Genomic DNA, 17,521 nt, shown 5'->3' with positions numbered 1-17,521 from the left:
CGCTCCCACGCGTGTCCCGGCGGGGCTCGTCGGCGCGGCCCAGGGCTCACGCCCGACACGGCCTCGCGCAGGGCGCGCCCACACCCGCAGCCTCCGCCACAGCGCGGCTTGCCCAGCACTGCGGCACAGGCAGAGCGTGGGGTACACACCTCCGCGGTACAGCTTCCCCCCCACGGTACAGCCCCCAGGACCACTCCCGCCCCAACACACTCTCGTACGTCTTCGTTCCCAAAAATACTTTATTTATAACAATATATCCATTATCTATAACATGATCCAAAAATACAGATATACACTTTTTACTTTACATTCCTTTTTTTTTTGGTAATAAAAAGATTTATATGCTCTTCCATTTACAAAGGGAACATAGATCTAATTCCTTTAAAAAAATAGAACGATTGGGTTAAAGTCGCTTCACTGGCAGTTTGGAGGAGCTGCAATAAAGCTGAACCCCACAGGGTATTTGGGTGTTTCAACAATCTTTAGTGGAACATTCCTTTATGTATCACAGTCTTGTTCACCCTTCTCCAGAAAAGGGTATTTAACACGGTACATTCAAAATTCAGGAGAAAGATCCTTAAGTAAGCAAAAATGAAGGCTGCTGGTACTTCTGTCTATAAGGAGTTGAAAAATAAAGGTCTCTCAAGGCAGGTGGAAGTGGCCAAGAGATGCTCGTGAGCCTGTCAGAGCCCCCGTGCCAATATGTTTCAAGTGGGAGAGTTCATTGCTGGTATCAGACGCCAGATGTTCTGACAGATCACATGTTACATCATGAAGAAGAGGAGTACGGTAGGAATCATGAACAGTGTGAGGTACAGCAAAGTGTCTTGCCTTTTGAGGGCTGATGCTAACTTCTAGAGCTTATTTTTCTTTTTGCTTTGCTGGTTAAAACAGAAAATGTCTGCTCTTCCGAGCCCCACAAAAGACGTGCTAATAAAACGCATTTTTCTGTCCCATCTGACCATCATTTCGGAGCGGAGGGCGGCGAGCTTCGCACATATGCGTCCGTAGCAGCCCACTTCCATAAGGGCACATTTCCAGCAAGACCTCCAAAGAGGTGCACTGCCATTTTGAGACTGTTTCAAATCAAATGCTTAATCTATGGCAATACAACTAACTAGTAAAGCCTTGGGGGGTGAGAAAGGAAAAAAAAAAAAAAGTCTATACAATACCATTGGATGGAAGGGGAAAATAAAACCTGAAACATCTTCAGGATGCAGTTACCCCCCTACATTAATCGAGCGTAGCAGGTCAATGAGGTACAGGTCTCACTCACTGGTTACTGAATAACAGGCTGGCTCATGAGGTATCACAATTAAATTGACTCTCAAAAAAAGAGGCAAAGAGGGCTGACTGTATTTCCAAGTTCAGGTTTCTGTGACTGCTTTTCCTCCCCCTTCCCCTCAGCAATCTGCTTTTAATTTGCCTGCCTGCTTTCTGGGTGCTATTACAATGGCAACAATGACAAACATGCATCATCTGGTAAACACAACTCTGGAAACTTCATTTACAACACAGAGTGATGTAACATAGCGAAGACATGTGCAACATCACACTTTAAATAACAGGACCCTGGAGACAGGGGTTTGTTGCTTCCCCCCGCCCCCGCCATAACAGATGCAATATATCGAAATGTTCAGAGAAAAGCTGTCTCGGTGTCAAGAGGTTTCTTCTGTGTCAGTCTTGACATACCTGCAGCGCCTACGAAGCCCAACAGAGCGAAGTTGGGAGGGAAAATTGGCAAAAGCTGTGTTCTACTTTCTTTCATTGCAAAACACAAGTAAGAAGGTCAGTGTAACAGGGGAAAAAAAAAAGCCTTTTTTCTTTTGGAAACAGGTGCCAAAATCTGACTAGAAGTGTTTTTTTCCTTCTGTACTGTTTATTCAGAGTGTTTTTACAGCAGAACAGAAGCTTATCTGGAAGTTTCTTCTACCTTTCCAGCAGTCTATACCAAGAGCTCCTGCACAATGGTATGCAAAGTAGGACACAGCCCTGCACAAAGCAGCCATCAACACCCATCAGGGATCACAGCCAGCCAGGTTCATGAACCCTGGTCCAGACTGCTGCAGGGGGTTTTGGTTTGGGGCTTGCTTTTTTTTCCCCCTCCACCAGCAGAACTACCTTTCCCTACAACACCTTTTACTGTAGGCGGGTAAGCCTCATAATACAGGAGCTATCTATAAAGGCAAGAGTACCCTCTGCTCTTCCCTCAACTCCTGCATCCACTGTAACTCAGAGGAAGGAAAGAACCAGACTTTTGTTTTCCTACTCCTGATTTCCTTCTCTTCCTTCCGCTGCAGCAACTGACACTGCGATGACAGCAAGGGTTCACATTCACAATCTGAAAGGCAGCTTAAAGAAGCCAAGAACATGCAAATGTGCCCCCGCTAAAAAAAAAAAAAAAAAAAAAAAGACAGGAAGTAATTTTAAAACATCCCTACTGAACGGCCTCCTTCAGTAACAGTTTTTCATAGCAAATGCTATTCAGCCCCCGCTGCCAAGCTACCGCTGGGCCGCCTTTGCCACATCATGGGAAGGCACACTGTCCTTGCAGAGCCTCCCCTGAAAGCTTGTCTTCCTGATTTACCCACCTACAACACAGGCAAAGACAGGTAACAAAAATCAGGCCTTCATCGTATTTTACAAATAAATCTGACTTTCTACCTCTATAAGAATACTGTAGGTTTCATCTTCACAGTAAGGTACTTAAAGGATCTTCAGAGAAACAGAAACAGCCAGGAAGCCAGGAAAGGTAACTCCCTCTCTCAATGTTACTGTCACTAAGAAACACTGCAGGACAATTCCTTCGCTATTTAAACATTCTCTCACGAAAGAGACAAACCTTTTCTGGAAGGAGGTGAAAAGTCTAATGGTTTGCTTCTGTTAAGGTTCATGTGAATGGGGGCAAGATCAAGTAAAAGAAAGGCAGTACAAAGGCAGACAGAAGAAATTCCCCAAAAGAGAAGATACAATCATACCTCTCTCCCATCCCCGCCCTAAGCACCGCACTTGGCTTTGAGCAAACGGACACTGGAAAGAGTTAAACAGCTTTCCTGTTCCCTTCTGTACTACAAGACTGCACAACAAATGGGCTTCACACCTGAACAATGGAGCCTACATTGGAGAAAATTCCTTCTCTGTCACACCAAGCTCCAGGCCTAAACTATTTCCTTGATAGCGATGCACCATGCTGAAGATACCAGCGTTTTATTCTCCTGCAATGGCTTACATGATTTCACAGACTCCTAAAAACCAGGAGAGACTACAGCTACTGCCTGCCCTAGCACTTCATAGTAACACTGATTTCAGTGCTGTGCGAGTGGAACATAAAATCCCTGTGGCAAAGGGATTTGGGACTCCCTCCCAAAGTCATTTTCTTATGAAAGAAAAGGAATTACAACTGGCCATTGGACAATTAAGTATCACACCAGAAACAGGAGGAGGGTAGGTTAAAAAAAAAAAAACAAAACAAACCCAAACAAATCAAAGATACTATTGCAACATTATGAAGGAATATATTAAATTCTTCTTGCCTCGGAGGATGTATTCCCCTCTACTCCTTCCTTACTTCTTTTTCTTTCTTTCCTGAACACAGCGAGGACAAAACCTACAGGGAAAAAGAGGCAGTAATTAGTTCCTGAAGTTAACACCACATAGCCCAAGAACTCTTTTTTATTATTGGGGAATGACTGGGTGGTTTAAAAGCAGTCATTTTAAGTAAATGCAACAGTTTTCATGACATGCAGGAAGCCTGGGCAAACAGGAAAGCAACTGTACCAGCTCGGGTGGTCAGAAGCGACAGAGAACGCTAGAAGGCTTCCAGGGCTCCTCAGACCCTGACGGCTGTGATTCACCTTATTTCATTCCCCTAGAAGTTACCCCAGGTAACTTCTCCAAGTTTGTCACACAAGCTTCCTCCACAAGAAAAAAAAAAAAAAAAAAAAAGACACTTTCCTCCAATTCATTCCTTCCTCTCCCTCCAGTGATTGCAGTTCACTTCTACTGAAGCCCATTTCTGATAGGTGTCTTGCTAATTAGATGAGAGTAGTCCATTAAACAGAAACCAAGTACAAAACAAACCCTATGATCCTTTCCAAGATGAGCATGTATATAAGCAAAACCTAGAGCAGTCTTCAAACTTTCCTTCCAGAAGTGCAAAAAATACATCTCTCCTCCATTTTAACCACAGCCACAACTATGCTACAATACAGCAAACCTGAGATGTAACATGTACACTTTTACACAAGTCTCAGATCAAAACCTGCTGTTTATCATGCAATTTTGTGTATGCCCGGGTCCTTGTTTTGCTCCCACCAGAAACTTAGACTCCTGTGAAAACAGACTTTTGCAAGAAGGTTCCCCTTGTACCTTCTACCTTCACACAAACGCAATCCCAAACCATAGAGGATGCAAACCCTCTGATGACAAGAGCAAAGCTCCTGTCAGGAAGGGTCACAGTGGGTTTTTAGCTCTTGTGATTCTTGAAGCAAATTGTAGCCTGATAAAAATCAAAAAGCTGTATGTTCTCATAATTACCATTTCCCTTTTGGTTTGGTGGTGAGGTCCACACAAGCAAAGTGAAACCATTCAATTGGGCACTGCAAAACAGAAAGGAAAAACCCACAGAGGAGATGCTCAGTATTTCACAAATGTTACTTCCACGTTGTATGATCTAATTGAAAAAGCACCACCTCCCCTCAGATTTCAGAGTGTTGTGATGCAGTGAACATCTGAAAATAAATCATCTCAAGCGCTTACATCTGGGTTGTCACAGCCAATCATTTCTCCATAGGACACCTGGTGACACAGGCAGTAGGTAGGTTCGTTGGGGTCCACTGGCATGTCTAGGACATCTGAAGGATGCACCGACAGGATGGTATCAGCAAACTCCGATCTGCGGACAAGGACAGATTGAGAACAAAACACTTTTCAGTTGCAGGTAACACTATGTTTCCCAGATCTGAATCCCTCTGGAGAAAACTGCTTTTTAACAGCATCTTCCCTCAAACACACTGACCCTACTTTAGAGTTTAGATTACATTATCATGTATTACCCAATAATTAAAATCATAAGGTAGGTTCGATCAAACACAAAACATGAGCTTGACTATAAAGGATTAAGAGAATCATTTCCATGACTACAGTAACAAAAGTAACATACAAATCACTTCTGTTTGTGGACAGAATCCGATTTTGTTCCCCAATCTGTTTTAATATACATTCTTTTCTCGTTGTCAGGTACAAGCAAACCTCCTGCTCTGACAGGAATGTATTAAGTCGACATGTCAGTAACAGTCAAGAGAAACTATTTTTAGTTTTCTGCCCTTCCATGTAGCCAACTGAAAATATCAGCATTAACAGAGTAACAGAGTCCCTTTAATATAAATCATATCAGAGAGGGGACATGCTTTCTTCCTTGCTTCGCAAAACCAAATTAAGATTATTCAAGACTACGCAGGACAATTCTTTGAAAACAACCCCCAAAATTCTCCAAGATTTCTAGAACAACAATACAACATCAGTTTTTGTCCTAATGGGCAAGTGTTCTTTTTACAATCAAGGCCACAAGCAACTGTTAAAAATAGCCACGTGACAAAAATGAAAGCTATTTTCCCCAGCTTGCCAACAGCAACAGAGACACTGATCTTGTCCTTCCAGTCAGAGGGCATTCCAAGCATGCTGAGTTTCCACATGCCAACCAAGGAGTTAATTAACAAAGCTGACTTGTCCTAAGCAGGACACTAATGAAATGGAGTAAGACCAGAGCACACTAACACCACTCACCATCCAGACATGAGTCATAAACAGGGTAACATGAGCTTGTGGAAAATTCATGAAGTGTCAAGCCAAAAGTTACCAGAGCTGTGGCTGGGTATGCCTTACCCTCCTTTGAGTTTCTTTTTCTTTGGTGTATCTTCTTCAGATGTTCGCCTGCCTCGACCACGAGAGCCTCTTTTGTCTTTCTGACTTCGTCCCTCTATAAAGGAGGAAAAAACCCCATCGTTTCAACCTATCTGAATGCCAGAAACATCCCCAGATGTTTTTCTTTTAATGCATTTATTGTTATGAAATCTTCATATGTAATTGAATATGAAAGCTGATCCTGAAATGCATTTTAATACCACAAATAGACCAAATTGGCAAGTAGTACAACTGTGCACCAAACTCTCACGTTTGCAGTTTTGGCAATTAAATCACTGCAGTACAACGTTAGTCTATATCGTCGCACAAGATATAAATAGCATCACATTTGATTAGACATGCTGTAATTTTTTTTTTTTAAATCTTAGCATATTTTTAAACTCAGCCAGTTAATAAGTTACTTAATAACTAATGTAACTTATCTCCACATCCCAGATCTTACCCCTTATTTCATGGTTCAAAGGCATAAAGCTGTGCTGCTGTTTAACCATACTCAAATTTCACTGTAATCATACGAGACTTCCAGTGTACATTACAGAAACCGGTACCTTCCTTTAACTCCTAATTTTTCCTGCTGTACTCAGCTTGATTAGTATTCTGATTTTGGTAAAAGAAGGAAAATAGACAAATCTCCTCAAAAAGAGCTTAGAACTTACTCAGTAACAGATCAAGCCTGAAACTAAGACTGTTATACTCAAGAGCTGTAAGAACATCAGTTCAGTTTTGTCACAGTTTCCCCCCGGCCAGTAGCCTCCTTACAACCAGTAAATATGAGCCACCTCAGGATGATCTGGCAAGCAGAGCCAGTAAGTTTGATCCCAACACTAGGTTTTTCTTCATCTGTTTATTGCCCACCAGAGCACTGTAAATGTCTGAAGGGCATTAGAAACAAGTAGACAAGTACACTACGGTGTACTACTTCCTCCAAGAGCAACAGCCTACTTTATATCTCAGCCTTTCTGGTTAGATGCGCTCAGTGCTGGAAGAGTCAGCCGTATAAAATTTACGCACTTTTCAGGCTTCGAGATCCAGAGTTTTCAAAGTCACTGCCTTCCAGTTTATCTTTCAGATCTGCTTCAAACCGTGCCAAGTCTGCATCCAGCCGGCGGATATGCTTATCCACCTGCACAGAAGAGGAAACCACAAACTGAATTAAAAAAAAAAAAAAACAAAAAAACACACACACAAATGAAAACAGGAAGGTCTAATAACTTGGCCGTTATCGGCACGAACAGAAGTATGCTACTTTAAAGCAAGGCATGAAAGGAGTACCAAACTGGAAAAAGGGAAATGGTACACACAACAGGATTAAGGCAGAGAGAAAAAGAAAACAGCAAAAGCAAGACGACCCAAGCCCACTACAGACAAAGAGAAAGGAAGGAAAAGGGAGGTGGCATAAAGGAGAGTTAAAGCAACTCAGACTAACGGTTTGCAGAACAAAACAAGACTATGACAGATATTAAAAAGGATTGTTTTCTTCCTGCACTTTTCAAAATATATTACTCAACTATTGTCCATGAAATGTTCTGAGTAGATCAGTCTATTATTTCTGGTATTCCATTGGCACGCTATTCAAAGAAATTTAGTAATAAATACAGGCTTCTGCTATCTCCAGTATCAAGTCAAGACATAGTAATTAAGTACCTTGTACTACCCTGGTTGCAATAATGTGGTTCACAGAACAGAAATGTACCAAATCTATTTTAAGCTACCACTCGCAAACTGTGTTGCTGCAATACCTAGTCTTCAAATCAGTTATTTAGTTTTCTAGGACCCTTTTGAATTCCTGTGAAATATTTTCCTTTTCTGCAGTATTTGATGGCAATGAAATGTACTGTAGCTGCAGCAGAATGTGAAGCATCTCTAGAAGCTGTGAAAAACACACTAAGTACAGTCAAAAAGATTCCCCTCACTCAATTTTTATCCAGGGGATAAAAGAGTTATTCAAGGGACAGCTAGACACAGGAGTATGGGCAGAAGAAGAAAGAAGTGGAAAGACGCATCTTAAGAAATGAGATTTTCCCATTGGATCAGGTCCATGAAGGAAAGTTTGGTGTCCAGTATACAAGCAGAATGGTGGAGCTGACAGGTCTGCTACCTTTTGTCACTTGGAAGCCAAGGTAATTCAGATTTCCTTCTATACCTCCACAATATAGTATTGAAGTTGACTTCAAAAATGTTGCTTATGACTAAGACGAGCCCTAAATAAATTATTGGATGACAGGGGAGTCACTGGGGAGGAGGGAGTGGGGTAAATTTTCTCATATTATTAGGCAGCAGAGAGGTAGTACTGACAAAGCAATCTCCAAGTGGGATAAACTCATTTAACTCTTCACCAGAAGAGGAGCCTACTTGACACAAAACCTGGTAACACAAGAGAAGTTTTTTTGGGAATGGCAACAGTAAGAAAAATAAGCTCGAGGACTAATAATAAGATATTTAAGCGGAAACATGAATGTCAAGGAAAATGGATGCTGTGGAAGCGTCTTCCACGACCACCAGCAGCACCATTCCAGAGTACGACCATTTTTACAAAAGTCTCACTGGTTGTGGTCCTCACCATCTCGTACGTCTGCATGGCCAGCTGGACTTTATCATCGCTGTACTCTTTACATTTGCTGTAGGCACTCTGGATTTTCTTCAGGTGTTCCACTCGCTCCTCGGGTAACATGCTCTTCACTGATTCAATATATTCTGCTGCAAGACTGTCAATTTCTGCTTTCTTATCTGAAAAGCAAAGTACATACCCCTGAGAAGGCTGTCTCCCAAAGCAAGTACTTTTTTCTTCTACCTCTATGTGATATTTAGAATATCTCTCCTGACAGTTTTTGTACTTCCCCCGATTCCTCAATGTATTTACCTTTTTTTTTTTAAATTAAGTTAAAGGTATTCACTCTTCAACATATGCAGTGTGATTCTGATTCCTCACGTGTTTGACAGTTAATTCAGAGGCGGGGCTCACAGTTAAGATCAGAAACTGAACCCACGGGTTCACAAACTTCAACCTCTCCTCCCACACACAGAACGTTGTATCTGCTGCACAGCCATTTACTGTTCTAACTGAAAATCATGAATGTGAGACCAGATACCAACACAAACCTCAAAAAACAAACAAACAAACAAATGCAAGACACACAGCAATGCATCACTCAGTAGATGTGGAAATATGTGCAACTAAGGCCATCCAAGGGGCCATCAGGTACAGTGATCACACAGCTACAAATTAACAGGCAACTGTTGAAAAAAAACCTAGTTCTGTGAGCTGTAGCCCTCACAGAAAAGAAACAAACACTGCACAGCACTCAAGAAAAGGGAAAGCAGCAGAGGAGAGACACGACCTCTGAAGCCAAGTCTCCACAGAACTCTCCCCGTCCTTCAGGTTGGGGCTCTATCAGACTTCGCTTACCGAAATACCTGAACACACCTTCTGTTCTCTGATCCAACTCCCGCATCAGCTGGAAGTTCCTCTGCAGCTCGCAAGGCAGGTTTTCGATACCTGGAATATAAAAGCCGAGACATACTACAGCCCGTTCTCCTCACAGCAGCCATCCCTCCTTGGACACCTCCCAGCGAGCCCACTCAGCAGGGCTGGAAGCCCCACCGCCTTACAGGGCCTGCAGTCGGGTTACCACAGCTCTGCCCACCGTAGGCGGGAGGCAGAAGCGGCGTGCGGGCCCCGGTCTCGACTCAGGGCGCCCCGAGAACGAGGCCTGCGCAACAGGAGACCCGCACCTGAACGCGCGTCAGCTTTTAAGTACCGGGAACGGCCCGCACGCAGGCCTTCGCGGGACCGACGCGTACCCAGCAGCCGCGTTACGCCCGCTGTTTCTTCGCTGGCGCACAGCGCGATAGGAACCGAGCGCCGCCAGGCCCGGGGCGGCTGAGCAGCCGGCCATCGCCTCACCGACCGGCTCCACGGCGCGCAGCGATGACCCACCCCGGCGACGGCTGATGACGTCAGCGAGGCACCGCCCCCCCGCCCAGCCCGTGGCGCAGTTCTAATTCCCGCGCCACCGCCGCCGCTGCCGCCGCCTCGGCCGCCGCCGCGCCCCCCCCTCCGCCGCACACCCCCTCCCCCGCTCAAGCCGCGCCCCACGCTCACTGTCCAGGTAGTGCTCCAGGTACATGGCGGTCGCCATCTTGCGGCCCGCGCCCCGCCGCCGCCGCCGCTTCCCGCCGCCTGCCGGGCCCGCATGACAAGGGCCGCGGCCGCGGCCTCATCCCATATTCATAGTCCCCCCGGCGCCCATTGGTCGCCGGGCACGCTCCTGCTGCATATTCATGAGGGGCGGGGCGGGCGGGGGGCGGTGCCTCCCTTCCCGCTTTACCGCAGCCCCCGTGGAGCACCGCGCCGCCTCTGTGCCTTTCCGCCGCCTAGAGCGGCTCCGGGGCGATCGCCAGGATTGGCCAGGCGGTGGCGGAAGGGGCGGGGCAAGCGGGGCGCGCGCGCTATGGCGGGCCGGCGCGGGGCGCTGATCGTGCTGGAGGGGGTAGACCGCGCCGGAAAGAGCACGCAGGGCCGGCGGCTGGTGGATGCCCTGCAGGCTGGCGGCCACCGCGCCGACTTTCTCCGCTTCCCGGGTACGGGGCCCGCCGACGTCCGGAGGGAACGGAGGGAGGGGGTGGGAGTGCCGCTAGGCCGGGCTGCCGCTCCCGGTGTGCCTCCGCCGGGGGTGCGGAGCCGCCGTCGATAGCTCTCGTGGCACACGCGGCCCCGATCTCGTCCCACCCGTGACAGACTGACCCCCACCCGCGGACAGACCGGACTTCTCCCACCCATGACAGGCCGATAGACCCCCGTCCCCAGACAGACTGACCTCCTTCCACCCGTGACAGGCAGACACACACACCTCTCCCCCCCGCCAGACGGACTGACCTCCTCCCACCTGTGATGGGCAGATGAATCCTCTCCCTGGACAGACAGACCCCCGCCCGCGGACAGACAGACCTCCCTCCCACCCATGACAGGCAGATAGACCCCCAGACTGATATGTGCCCCAGGACAGATGGACACCCCTTTGGCGAGAGCAGGTCGGGGCAGCATTTGCTTCTTCTCCCCCTGTTTCCTACAGAGAGAACAACAGAGATCGGGCAGCTGATCAGCTCCTACCTGGCGAAACAGAAGAACCTGGAGGACCATACTGTTCACCTGCTCTTCTCCGCTAACCGCTGGGAACACGTGTAAAGATAACGTTTGTTAAGTTGTAAAAAAAAAAAACCTGTGGCATTGAATCTTCCCCGGGGTCCTAGCTTGCAGTGGGTACAGTAGGTATGAGAGTATGAGCCTGTTTAGCAAGGGAAACATGGCTGGAAGCAATGTCTCGAGGACTCATACAGCTTTGGAATTAATCTTAGATCAAATCCCAGAGTTTGGTTTTTGGAAATCATCGTGTGTGATATTTCCAATCTCCATGCTCTACTGGATTCAAGAATTGGGGAGCTGAGACTGCACCAGCCTAGACTGTGAATTTACTGTCCTTCCTGAGTGAGGAGACCTTGCTTTGCACAGAATCGGAAGCATTGGAACAGGCTTCCCAAGGGAGGTGGTGGAGTCACCATCACTGGAGGCATTCAAAAACCATGTAGACATGGCACTCTGGGACATGATTTAGTGGGCATGGTGGGTTGATGGTTGGACTTGATGATCTTGGAGGTCTTTTCCAACCTTAATGATTCTATGGATTCCATGTGAGTGACAGAGTGCTTAAGGAATCCTGTCCAAACTTCTCTAGCCAAAGGCTGCATTCAGCTGTTAGTGGCTGTCCTTGCTTTTGGCCCAGCTCAGTCTTCACATGTAGAGCTCGGGAAATCAGTGTCTGCTGTTACTTCGACCTGGAAATCTGTATTGCAAAACTTTTTTTTCATTTAAAAGAAAAAAACATTGCTGATTCTGCTGTAGTGGCGATGCCAGGAAAACTGGGAAAGCTTAAGGCAGATGAGTGAGCTGTAATAAGAAATGTCATTGTCACGAATAAAGGACACTTTTCTCTGACTGAGGCAGAGTGTATTACAAATCTACTGCACCACTTAAAAAGGATCTTTCCTTTTCCACTAAGCTGGTCATGTCCGAATATAGTTCAGCTGTGATCTTGCCTGTAAGCCGTGGAGCTGCCTAGAGCAGTGCCCTGCACTGGGCAGCCCTGAACTTGGGGGTCTTGAAACGGTATTTGCTTAATGTCTGTTAGAGGACAGAATACAAATAGCTATTAATCCGCGATCAGCATCACAGATAACTGTGATACTGCTGATCATCGCTGTTCATGATGATGTACGTTAACACAGCAGCACTGGCCTTGTGAGCTCTTTTAGATGAACTCCTTTCATCTGTATCGCTATAAAGGAGTGTAACTATTTTTTTTCCTCCCACATGGTTTTCAGACCATTGATGAAAGAGAAACTTCATCAGGGGATCACGCTTGTGGTTGACAGATACGCCTTTTCTGGAGTGGCCTTCACAAGTGCCAAAGAGGTGAGCGAGACCTACAGCAGCCCCTGCCCCTCTCTGTACCTGGGGAAACAGCTCCAGTTAGAGGCCCAATATAGACATCTGTGTGCATGGCCCAGGCTCCTCCTCTGGGGAAATGTGGATTGAAATTGAGGGACGGAAGTTTCAGCTCGGGTATTGATATGGTGTGTTTGCCGGGGTCTCCCCCTTCCCCAGAAAGAGCAAAGAAACTCATTCAGTTATGTTTTGTAAATCTGGACAGACACCTGGCTGTCCTGTTTGACTCTGGTGAATGACGATGTGAGTTTATTTGAGATTCTCCATGCTTTCTCTGGCTGCTGGCCCATAAATTTGCAAAGAATAACAGAACCACATATGTTGGAAGGGACCTGTGGAAGTCACAAAGCCCAACTTCCTGCTCAAGAGTAGGTCTAACGTTAAGCAGGCTGCTTGGGGCTGCGTTTAGCCAAGGTTTGAGTCTCCAAGGATGTAGATCCACAACCTTTCTGGGCTCTTCTTTCAGTGTTTCCTCACCCTCATGGTAAAAATTATTTTCATTTAGCCTGAACTTCTCATGTTCCCACTTGTGCCTGTTGGCCTGTCTCAGTTTGCTTTGAAGACAAGTCAGCTCTGTCAGCCTCCCTTTGGGTCAGAGCTATAAAATCCTCCTGAGTCTCATGCTCGTTCTTTTGCTCCAAGGAAGCTGTCCTGGAAGATCAACCAGCTCTCCTGGGCCTCTTTGCCTTCCATGTGAGTTCCCCAGGACATCCTGCTAAGGGGTCCCTAATAAACAGAAATCTGCTCTCTCGAAATCCACGCTGATGATTACATTTGTCCTGTTGACTCCTCTCCAGATTTTAAACCACTGTCTCATGTTCGCTGCAGCCAAAGGTGCCCTTGACCTTCACATCTTCGACCCGCTTCTTTCCTGCTTGTGAGTAACAAATCCAGCAGGGCACCTCCCCTCTCTGGCTATTGATCACCATGTCAAGAATTCCTTCAGCATGCGCCAGAAACGTGGATTGCTTGTGCCCAGCAGATAGGTAGGTGGTTGAGGTCCTCCATGAGAACCAGGACCTGCAGTTGTGATCCTTTTCCCAGCTGTCTAAAGAAGGTTCCTCAACATCCTCTCTTCAGCCAGACAGTGTGTACCAGGCCCCACACCAACATCACCTGTGTCACTCTGCCCCAGTTATGCTGCTTTCATCCCCCAGACATTTCCTCCTGGCCTCTCACCTTCAGTTCTCTACAGATCACAGAATCATTAAGGTTGGAAAAGACCTTAAAGATCATCAAGTCCAACTGTCAGCCTAGCACCTGGGCTGACACGCCCATCATGCCCACTAAACCATATCCTGAAGTTTGCCACGTCTACATGTTTTTTGAACACTTCCAGCGATGGTGACTCCACCACCTCCCTGGGCAGCCTGTGCCAATGTTTGACCGCTCCCTCAGTAAACAAATTTTTCCTAATATCCAATCTAAACCTCCCCTGACACAGCTTGAGACCATTTCCTCTCGTTCTGTCACTGGTTACTTGGGAAACCAACACCCACCTCACCACAACCCCCTTTCAGGTAGTTGTAGAGAGCGATGAGGGCTCCCCTCAGCCTCCTCTTCTCCAGACTGAACAACCCCAGTTCCCTCAGCTGCTCCTCCTAAGACTTGTGCTCCAGACCCCTCACCAGCTCCGTTGCCCTTCTCTGGACACGCTCCAGCACCTCAACATCCTTCTTGTAGTGAGGGGCCCAAAACAGGATTCGAGGTGCGGCCTCACCAGTGCCGAGTACAGGGGCACGATCCCTGCCCTGCTCCTGCTGGCCACGCTAGTGCTGATACAGGCCAGGATGCTGTTGGCCTTCTTGGCCACCTGGGCACACTGCTGGCTCATGTTCAGCTGGCAGTCGACCAGCACCCCCAGGTCCTTTTCTGCTGGGCAGCTCTCCAGCCACTCCTCCCCATGCCTGTAGCATTGCGTGGGGTTGTTGTGACCAAAGTGCAGGACCTGGCACTTAACCTTATTAAACCTCATACAGTTGATCTCGGCCCATCGATCCAGCCTGTCTAGATGCCTCTGCAAAGCCCTCCTGCCCTTGAGCAGATCAACACTCTCACCCAACTTGGGGAGTTGCAAACTGCATCATCTGCAAACTTACTGAGGGAGCACTTGATCCCCATCCAGATCATTGACAAAGATATTAAACAGGACTGCCCCCAAAACTGAGCCCTGGGGAACACTGCTTGTGACCGGCTGCCAACTGGATTTAACTCTGTTCACCACAACTCTCTGGGCTCAGCTGTCCGGCCAGATGGCAAATCTTCCCGCAACATACCTAGTTTAAAGCTTTCTTCACTGGCGTGGCAAGCCTGTTTGCATAGACACTCTTGTCCCACTTTCTCAGATGCATCCCATCCCTGCTCAGTAGCCATTGATCCTCAAAGGGCATCCTGTGGTCACAGAAGCTGAAGCCTGCCTGCAACACCAGCTGTACAGCTGAGACTTGACCTACATTCATTCCTGCCCAAGCCTTTCCCCTTTTCCTGGAAGGATCGAGTTGATCCTGGCCCCCCATGCCCTGCACCCTCACCTCCAGAGCTCCACAGTCACTCTTGATACATCACATTGACCACCCTGAAAGTACCACTGGTGCCCATGTGATGACCAGTAAGCGGACAAGCCTCAGTGGTCTCTCTACAATATCGTGGATTCATGTGCCCCAATGGAAGTCTTCAAATCTGTCAACAAGATCCAACAGTTGGAAAGCTTTGTCTCTTGTGTCTGGGCCAAAATTCCTGGGTAGGCTGAGAAAGTGTAGGGTAGGTAGTTGAAGAGGAGTCTACATGGGCCCAAAGCTGTGTGGTGTTTGTATTTGGGAGCAGCTTTCTTTTGGACTGATCACAGTTTTGGACTGATCACAGCTGTAGGGAGACTCAGAATACGACACGGTATTTAGCTGCGATGGGCTCTGCAGAAGAGATGTTAAAATGCTGAGTGCAGTGAGCATGAGTGGTGCACAGCACCTAGCAAAGCCTGGCCCCCCACACTGCCAGGACTGAATTCCCACATGATAACCTGGGCCATCTCCTTTTCAATCTGTAGGCCTGTGCTTAATGTTTTGGGCTGCATCTCTTTGGCTGTTCCTTCCCCACCCCACTCTCCAGCTAACTTGCCTCTTTCCTTTCTTTGCATTCCTTTCTTTCACCTCAAATGCAATTATCTTTGTTTGGGACAGAACTTCAGCCTGGACTGGTGCAAACAGCCTGACGTTGGACTCCCAAAGCCAGATCTGATTCTGTTTCTTCAGTTAAGCCCAGAAGCAGCAGCAGAACGAGGCAACTTTGGAAACGAACGTTACGAGAACAGCTCCTTCCAACAGAAAGTTCTACAGTCCTTCCATCATCTAATGAAGGACAAGTCATTAAACTGGAAGGTGAGGAAATAACCCCAATGGGCCTGCCATGGACCAGGGTGGGGGGTGTCTCGTCTCTGTTCCAGAACAGCCTAGGGAGCCCTGTTTGGGTGGGGAAGATTTTTGGTTGGTTGTCATTCTCTTAAAGATAAACTGACAAACCTGGGTAAGAAGCAGTAGGTCACAGCCATGCTCTTTCCTGCCTCTGTTTGCTTGGCAACTTGCAGCATCTGCTCAAAGAGTCTGGAATCCCTGAAGGTTTTTGGGGCCTTCCTGCAGCTTGTGTCTCCCTTACTGACAATCACCTTCCTTCTCACACAGCCAGTTTACATCAGCATTTGCTGTCTTACTGCTACCAGAGTTCTCTCCAAATACATGATCTTTTTTTGTTCCACACTGCTGCATTGCTTTTCCTTCTTGTTCATCCCTTGGAGCTGTTCGCAGAGGACTGCGCAGTCAGCAGCCTTACCCTAGAAGAGGAAGTGTTCCCTATTTCTCCTGTGTGTAGATCGTCTAGGCTGAGGTTTTGTAGTGTGGGCATCCTTTTTACCATCTCCATCACCCTGCCAGTGCTTGATCATGAAATATGTGCAGCAGCATCTATTTGTTCTGTAGCTTTCACACAGACATAGGACACATATTATGGATAAGTTACTAGTCACCATAAGCTGGAGATGTACACAGATTTGCCAAATGAGCAGACGGTGTAAGGTAAAAGTAATTCTGCACAGCCTGTTTCAGGTAAACACGATTCTCTTAACAGGAGAGAGATTTTTTGTGTACTATTAGAACCTGAAGGACCTAAACGTACAACAATCACCAAGCTAGGACTTCTATTCCAGCAACTGTTATGCTAGGAAATTGCCTTCCCTACATCACAACCACCGGAAAAATAAGCTGACAGAAAACATGTATCATAGCACAAACCCCAAAATAATTATTTTCACAAAAATAAGCATGCTGTCATATGAGACAGTATGGAACTTGTGTAGAGGCTGTAAATTCTGATTTTTTTCCAGAGATTCCAGCAGTGGACCACATAGGTATAGTTAGCGTTCCTGCCTCTTTGCCCCTCAGCATCACATAGAATAACAGACATCAAACATTGCCAAAGAACCATTTAGTCCAGGGCATGAAACGCAGCTCAGTACCATCGGTTACCCACATAAATTGAGATCAGCAAGCTGCTTGAGGAATATTGCGTGAGCACAAAGGGGGGGTGCTGGCTGTGCCGCAATGAAAAGGTTACCATTTAATCCTGAAGTCTATTGCATATCCGCACTGCCTGCTCTTTCTCAGCAGTGCTGTGTGGGCCAGTGTTGCATAGGTCACTATGATAAATCTCTACATCTTTTCACCATATCCTTTCTTCACCTGGTCACTCCATCAGCTACACAGCAGTGATGTTGCTATTCTTTAAATATCAATTTGAGGAACACCAGCATCATATAGCTCTACCACCTTTACTGACCTCAGCTTGCAGCATTAAAAAAACCCAACCAACAAATCTGAAACTGGAACATCACATGATGGATTTTTGGAGGTTCCTACTATCATGGGTGGAGTTTATTTTGAAGAACCACTGAAGGATCAATATACTGATGTTTCTGGGGGACTAAAATACAGGATGAAGAACGTTTACCCGCTTTTACATCATGCGCCCCAATGACTGTCAGCAAACAACATGCAGCAGCAGTTTCTTCTGTTTCCCTTCATCCAGCCCTACAGCTACTTCTTAAATGTC

General features: G+C 46.8%; 2 protein-coding genes across 2 annotated transcripts in view; one reads left to right on the top strand and one right to left on the bottom strand.

Moving 5' to 3' along the window:
- Nucleotides 1-2,763: 2,763 nt before the first annotated feature.
- On the bottom strand, nt 2,764-10,106 carry ING5 (inhibitor of growth family member 5). The gene is made up of 8 exons (XM_082003776.1): nt 10,025-10,106; nt 9,347-9,418; nt 8,483-8,649; nt 6,934-7,045; nt 5,884-5,977; nt 4,759-4,894; nt 4,537-4,598; nt 2,764-3,607 (listed from the first exon to the last, which is right to left on the bottom strand). Exons 1-8 carry the CDS (start codon nt 10,059-10,061, stop codon nt 3,565-3,567), a joined length of 723 nt encoding a protein of 240 aa, XP_081859902.1. The 5' UTR covers nt 10,062-10,106; the 3' UTR covers nt 2,764-3,564.
- A 267-nt stretch (nt 10,107-10,373) lies between these two features.
- LOC309407789 (transient receptor potential cation channel subfamily M member 2-like) overlaps nt 10,374-17,521 on the top strand; it is a gene marked incomplete at both ends in the record, with an annotated part of 22,548 nt that continues 15,400 nt past the window's right edge. The window contains 4 exons of the mRNA XM_082003429.1: nt 10,374-10,503; nt 10,995-11,103; nt 12,301-12,391; nt 15,601-15,798. Coding sequence (XP_081859555.1) covers nt 10,374-10,503; nt 10,995-11,103; nt 12,301-12,391; nt 15,601-15,798 — 528 coding nt within the window. The remainder of the gene's footprint in view (nt 10,504-10,994; nt 11,104-12,300; nt 12,392-15,600; nt 15,799-17,521) is intronic.

Source organism: Phaethon aethereus, assembly GCF_964289735.1.
Source record: "Phaethon aethereus genome assembly, chromosome: 9".
Classification (NCBI taxonomy): domain Eukaryota; kingdom Metazoa; phylum Chordata; class Aves; order Phaethontiformes; family Phaethontidae; genus Phaethon; species Phaethon aethereus.
This window is presented reverse-complemented; position numbering and strand designations above follow the sequence as displayed.

Bases quoted from the DNA above. Each gene is read 5' to 3' on its own strand.
- ING5 (XM_082003776.1), bottom strand. From the start codon at position 10,061: ATGGCGACCGCCATGTACCTGGAGCACTACCTGGACA. The intron at 8,650-9,346 runs GTGTGTTCAGGT...TTTGCTTTTCAG, and splicing joins GTTGGATCAGAGAACAGAAG to ATAAGAAAGCAGAAATTGAC. The intron at 5,978-6,933 runs GTGCGTAAATTT...CCTCCTTTATAG, and splicing joins TGGATCTCGAAGCCTGAAAA to AGGGACGAAGTCAGAAAGAC.